The sequence below is a fragment of the Parus major genome, chromosome 18 (genome assembly GCF_001522545.3).
Source record: "Parus major isolate Abel chromosome 18, Parus_major1.1, whole genome shotgun sequence".
In the NCBI taxonomy this organism is placed as follows: Eukaryota; Metazoa; Chordata; class Aves; order Passeriformes; family Paridae; genus Parus; species Parus major.
In genome coordinates this window covers 1,006,123-1,012,177 of record NC_031786.1, presented here as the reverse complement: position 1 = coordinate 1,012,177, position 6,055 = coordinate 1,006,123, and the positions used below count along the sequence as shown (strand labels likewise).

General features: G+C 61.9%; 2 protein-coding genes across 4 annotated transcripts in view; one reads left to right on the top strand and one right to left on the bottom strand.

The window, feature by feature from the left end:
• SLC38A10 (solute carrier family 38 member 10) overlaps window positions 1-5,438 on the top strand; it is a 29,647-nt gene extending 24,209 nt beyond the window's left edge. For 2 of the 3 annotated variants that reach the window (XM_015645984.3, XM_015645986.3), the window contains 5 exons: window positions 161-331; window positions 643-1,104; window positions 1,634-1,717; window positions 2,274-2,453; window positions 2,694-5,438. In XM_015645984.3, coding sequence (XP_015501470.1) covers window positions 161-331; window positions 643-1,104; window positions 1,634-1,717; window positions 2,274-2,453; window positions 2,694-3,832 — 2,036 coding nt within the window. In that variant the 3' untranslated portion in view covers window positions 3,833-5,438. The remainder of the gene's footprint in view (window positions 1-160; window positions 332-642; window positions 1,105-1,633; window positions 1,718-2,273; window positions 2,454-2,693) is intronic. The other variant, XM_015645985.3, reaches the window with a different exon arrangement.
• Window positions 5,439-5,444: 6 nt separating this feature from the next.
• On the bottom strand, window positions 5,445-6,043 carry NDUFAF8 (NADH:ubiquinone oxidoreductase complex assembly factor 8). The gene is made up of 3 exons (XM_019008535.2): window positions 5,946-6,043; window positions 5,752-5,862; window positions 5,445-5,659 (listed from the first exon to the last, which is right to left on the bottom strand). Exons 1-3 carry the CDS (start codon window positions 6,024-6,026, stop codon window positions 5,639-5,641), a joined length of 213 nt encoding a protein of 70 aa, XP_018864080.1. The 5' UTR covers window positions 6,027-6,043; the 3' UTR covers window positions 5,445-5,638.
• Between the last annotated feature and the right edge of the window lie 12 nt (window positions 6,044-6,055).

Below are 6,055 nucleotides of genomic sequence, written 5' to 3'. Positions count from 1 at the left end.
GACAGAGAAAACAACCAGTTGACCCCGGAACAAAAGCTCCCCCACCGTGCTGAGGCTGGAGGGAAATCAGTGGCTGGGTTGGGAGGGTGAAGGGGACCGGGACAGACACAGCAGTTCCCAGATGCCACAGCTCATCCCTGTCCCCATCCTGTGTTTGCAGAGCAGAACCCGGTGGTGGAGGAGCCCGAGGATGACCGTGATAAACCCAAAGTGCCTGAGGAGAAGGAGGAGATGGAGCAGCCACAGATCAAGGTGCCTGTGCAAGTGCCCAAGAGGGAGGAGGAGAGAGGAAAAGTGGAAGAGAAAGTGCAGCTGGACCGTCCTGATCAAGGTAAAGGTGATCCCGGGAAAGGGAGCTGGACTGGGAGCTGGGGGTGTTTTGTGGGACTCTGAGACAGAGATCCTGAACTCTGCTCCGTACCCTCCTCCCCTCACTCCACCTCCATGGTGGTACCGGTGGATTGAAGGTGGTTTCGTGTTTGATGCTCTGGAGGCTTGTTGGGAACGTGGCCTCCAGATGAAGGAGAGAAGGCAGAGCTGGACAAGAGCAGCACGGAACTGGGTGTACTGGGTGTACTGGGTGTACTGGGTGTACTGGGTGTACTGGGAACCTGCTGCCTCTGACCCTGCCTGTCCCCCCAGGGATTGCCCTGCCCGTGGGGGAAGCTCATCGCCACGAGCCCCCGGTCCCACACGATGAGGTGGTCGTGGACATGGGGCGGGAGCGGGAGGAATCCAACGAGAACAAGGTGGCTCCTGGAGGAGCCAACGACCGTCTGCTGGAGGAGCCAGCCAGGCTGAAGCCCCAGAAGGAGGCACTGGGTCCAAAGCAAGGGAAGGAAGTGGTTGCTGAGAACCAGCAGCGGGGAGGGACTGGTGGGCCCGGCCCAGATCTGGAGAAGGTCCCAGAGGCAGCGGTGCAGCAGGGGGAAAGGCCGCCCTACAAGGAGCTGGAGCCAGGGGAAGCCAAGCTGGAAGCCAAGGCACAGGCGGCCGTGCCGGACGGTGACACCGCCCAGGCTGCTGACCAGGACAAGTCACAGCTGCAGCTCCCCAGGAAAGCAGAGGAGGCTGCAAAGTCCGTGGAGAAGGAAGCAGACCCTGGTAAGCTCCTTTCATGGCAGCTCATCTGAGCAAGCTCTTCTGGGCCTGTAATGCCCCTGGAGACAGGACTATTTGGTCATTCCCATCTCCATCCTGGTGCTTCCTTTTAACTCCACGAGTGGAGCACGTGAGTGTGCACAGCCCCTCCGGCAGCTGCTGCGGGAAGGGAGGAATCTGGTGGCTTTGACAGCTACTGCAAGAGCTGTCAAACAGTTGTTCGCTACCCGCCAAAATGTCAGGTGCCGTGCTGTTCCTGCACGGCTCCCAAATCACCGGGGACACGGAGCCGGGAGATCTTGACAGGGAACACATTGCCAATGCCCGTCTAAAAGCCAGTTAGAGCTGTTCTTGCATGTTAATTGGCCGAGGTAGTTAGTGCTGGCTCGCTGCCACCAGCCATGGGATTGTTAAATATTGGGTTTATTACTTCCCTCGCAGCCGTCGGGTTGGATACAAACGGTGCTGGGACGACGTGGAGGAGTTTTAGGGAACATCTGCACTGACAGCAAAGCTCTGTCGTCCTTTGCAGGTGAGAAGCAGGAGCTGCCCCTGCCAGAGAGAGCAGAACTGCTGGAGAACCGGAACACTGAGGAGAAAGAGGAGAAGGCAGGGGGTGAGTATGTCCCTGGAGCATGCAGGGACAGGCTGGATCTCTCTGGATCTCTCTCTGTGGGAGGACTTGAGGCCACAGCCCCTGCATAGCATCAGGTGGTGCCTGTCCATCTCTGGCACACCTGGCAGGGCCACTCAGGGACCTGAGGCACCCGGCTCTGGCTGCTCCCTGGGAAGGGGGAGACAGGAGTGAAACAGCTCCAGCAGCACAGCAGGGGCACATGGGGACACCTGAACACATCACAGGGAAAAGCTCCTTCCCTCAAGGCCCCGGCTGCTCTGTCCCTGGGGCATCAGAGCTGGAGCTGCAACGCCCTTCCTCGGGCTGAGCTCCTCCCTCCAAACTCTGACTGGCAAAGGAGGGTTGGAGCCTGAGCTTGGACCTGTGTGCAGCTCTCTTGCTCTCGTCCCATCCTCTTCCAGCTTCCTTCTCTCTCTCCTGGCAGGGTTTGTGGAGCCAGATCTTCCTGCCAAGGAGAGCCCTTGCAGCCCCATCCAGTTCTGAGGGCTTTGGGTCACAGGGGTTTTATTTCCTCTGTCTTTTTCCCCTTTTCCAGAAGCAGGGCCAGCAAAACTGCTGGACCACAATGTGCTGCTGCAGGTGATCAAGGAGCAGCAGGTGCAGCAAAAGCAGCTCCTGGACCAGCAGGCAAAGCTGCTGGCAGTGATCGAGGAGCAGCACAAGGAGATCCACCAGCAGCGGCAGGAGGAGGGGGCAGAGGAGAAGCCAAAGCCAGGTAAGGACGTGGCCAGGGAGCAGGACCCCTCCACAGTGTGCTCACAGCTCAGAGCAGCTCCGAAATCAATCTGGGAGAGATCCGAGTTCCTTAGGCACATGGCCACAGCCATTTCTGGAGGGATAAGCCACAGCTCTGCTCATCCTGCCGTGTGACCTCATCTTGTGTCACACAGAATGTGGTGGCAGGAGAAGGGAATGTCCTGAGAAAAGCCTTTTCCATGTTGGTTTTGTCCTGCAGCAGAAGCTCAGCCGGAGCCTGCCGTGCCCCTGTCCAGGAGCAGGGAGGACGAGGCCCTCGCAGCCAAGGGAGACACGGCTGTGAAGCCGCTGAGCAAGGAGCAGCCGGAGCAGCGCCCGGGCCAGCAGCCCCCCGATTCCACCAAGCAGCACAGGGACATGGTGGGCAAGCTGGAGGAGGCTGAGCACAGGCGTGACATTCCTGTGGCTCCTCCCAAGGAGAGGAAGGTGCCGCTGCAAGAGAATGACAGAGCTGTTAAGAATCCTGTGGAGAACCGGGATCCCCTCCACGGAGATGCCCAGCGTGTTCCAGCAGCCAGAAACAACCTGGAGAAAAAGCCCTTGGCAGAGGATTTGGGAGAACGTGAAGCCAAAGCTGGAAGAGATGTCCACCAGAAGAAGAATTTCCTGAAAGCCGTGGAAGCAGCTGCAGCTCCGATCCAAAGAGAACAGCCGGGGGCTGCCAAAGTTCAGGGAGTAGCAGGAAGGAGTTTGGAAAGAGACTCAGGAATAGACCTTAAAGCCAAAACTGTGAGTCAGGTGGAGCCCAAGGACCTGGCAGTGGTGCCGGACTCTTCCAGTAACAGGAACGTGGCAGTGAGGGAGCAGCACCCCCGGGAGCAGGAGCGGCAGAGAGGGGCACAGGCCGAGGGAGCGGGCGGGCGGCAGCGGGACCCGCCTGGCCACGGGCACAGGAAGGAGGAGGATCCCCGGGAGGAGCCGCGGGGCCGGCAGGGCCGTGGGGGTCCGTCCGACGGCGCCGACAGGAAACCCGGCCCTCAGGACGCTCCAGCACCCAAGGGTGAGAACGGAGGCGCCGCTCCCAGGGAGCCGCAGCAGCCGGAGCGCGACGTCAAACCCAACCGGGACCTGAAGCTGCAGGGGGGCCTGGACCTGCGGCGCAGGAGACGGGACCTGCTGCCTCCCGACCTGGAGGAGGATGAGGAGGAGGATGGAGAGGAGGAGGCGGCCGCACCAGGAGCCGGGGGGGTCCTGATCGGCCTGAACCCCCTTCCCGACGTGAAGGTGAACGACCTGCGGAGCGCGCTGGAGACGCGGCTGAGCCGGGTGGCCGAGGGCGCGCAGCACCTGGTGCGCAGCCGCCACATCCAGCAGCTGACACAGGACAGGAGCCCGTGACGGGGCCGTGCTCCGCAGGGAACGCTCGGGCTCGGCGGCGTCGCTCAGGCACAGAGAGATCTGAGCCGGCAGCGCTTTGCTGGACGCAGCGCTCGGATCCACAGGATCTCCCTGGATCCCTGAGCGCTGCCCTGGGGGCTTCCACAGCAGCACCCCCAGTGTGTGCCTGCGGGTGCCCAGGGAGATGGAGGCACTGGAAATGACATTCCTGCTGTCCCCTGCCTTCCAGAGCTGCCATCCACCTCGGCTCCCTGCCAGGCCGCTGCTCCAAGGACCTTTTCCAGCATCTCATTCATATCCAATTGCCTTCTCCAACCATCTCCCAACTCCTGTGGCCGAGGGGACCTGGGATCCGCACCTCGGGAAGGGCTTTACCCCAGAGAAGCTGTGAGCTGAGAACCAGCAGAGCCAAGTGCTGGATCAGGAGCAGAGCCCCTTTCATTTGGGACACAGTGGTGGTTTGGGAACCTCATTTAGTAGAAATGCTGCCTTAACCGGGCACAACTCCTGTTGTGCTGCCTCTCTCCCAGGGATGGGATTCCTTGGCCACACACTGGGCTCTGCCCCCACTGCCCTCCCCACGTGCTCCTCTCCGTGCTCTCCAGCTCCACTCCCCCTCTCAAAAGTGCATTAAGAAGCTCAACTTCCCCCTGACCCTTCCCAACCCAGCTTGATTCTTCTGCCAGAGGTGAGTGGTTTGGGGAGAAACGTGGCAGAGCCAGGTGGATCCAGGGGCTCCACCTCCCTCTTCCTGTGTTCTGTGTGCTCTTCCCAGCCTCCCCCTGCCCTGTTCTGCACCCAGACAGGTCCCTGCTCCACCTCTGCAAATTTGCTTGGTGGATGAGGAAGGGAAGAGCTTCCCCAAGAGCTCTGTGTTGTTTCAGGTTCCCAGTGATTCATCCCTTGGGTTTTTTTTGGGTTTTGTGTTTTTACATCCTGACCGGCGAATGTACAGAATTCAGTCCCAAAGCTCGCCCTAGACCGGCTGAGAATTCCCAGCCTGGAGCCCTCAGACCTCATCACTGTGCTGGGTTTTATATCCAAATGTCCTCCAAATGTCTTTGGCAACTGTGTCCAGTGGGACCCTGCAGAGCTGGGATGGGGTGGGACTGTCCCTGCCTGGTGCTCCCGGGGTGTCACAACCCAGAGTGACAGGGAAGCGACCTCGGGAGTCCTTTGGGAAGACCCCCCGGAACAGTGTGGCCTTAAACCCCCCGAACCCAAGGAGCTTCTCCATTAACGCTGTCGTCAAGCACAAGCACCGCGGCCGGGAGCCCCGGAGCCGCTCCGAGAGGCAGGGATGGGTCTGGAGCACCGCTCCGGGTCTGCCCCGGGGAGATGGATCCGGGCTGTGGCACCAAGGAGAGGGAGCCGGATCGGCTCCTTCATTCCGTGTGCTGCCGGCTCCGGCCCCGCGGGGTCAGAGCCGCCTGTTTGTTGTTCTCTGTGTGAACATAAGGGACCAAAGACGCTCCTGACATTCCTGCTCTTGGGAATGGCGTGGGCACCCCGGGCTGGGCCGGAACGGCTCCCCCGGGGCGGGTGGAACGCTGGGAGGGAGAGCCCGGAGCGCGGGCTGAGCCCATCAATAAAATAAGCTGAAGCATTCTGGTCTGAATTATGTTCTTCTTTTTAATAAATAAAAATAGATCTGTGACCCTCACCCAGCCCGGGGCTGCACCTCCTCCGGGCCGGGGAGCGGGTGAGCAGCTCCGGGACTCGGGGGGTTCCGTCAGTTGAGGATAAAGCGGTGGATTTGAGGCTTTTAATGTCCCCGGGGGTCTCCAGGCGGGGGCGGCTCCGAGGTCACGTCGGTGTCGCCTTTGCCTGCAAAGAGCCGCGGTCAGAACGGGCCGAGGCCGCCTCCCTCCGCCAGCACCGGGATCGCAGCTGGCACGGGGACTGGGACACAGCCGTACCGCCCGGGCGAAGCATTCCCGCAGCGCCTGGAACTCCTGCAGGCACGCGTCCCGCCGCAGCTCCGCCGCTCCGCCCGCTGCCGCCGCCACGCACCGCCCGTAGGCCGCGGCCTGCGGGAATCACACGGGACGGGAGCGGGGGCCGCCGGGACCCGCCGACCCCGGAGCCGACCCCCTGTGCCCCCCGGCCCCACCTGGTCCCCGCAGGCCGCCAGCGCCGCCGGGAAGCGCCGCAGCCGCGCCCGCGCCCGCAGCCACACTCCGCTCCCCGCCATCGCCTCAGCGCACGGGCGCCGCCATGCCC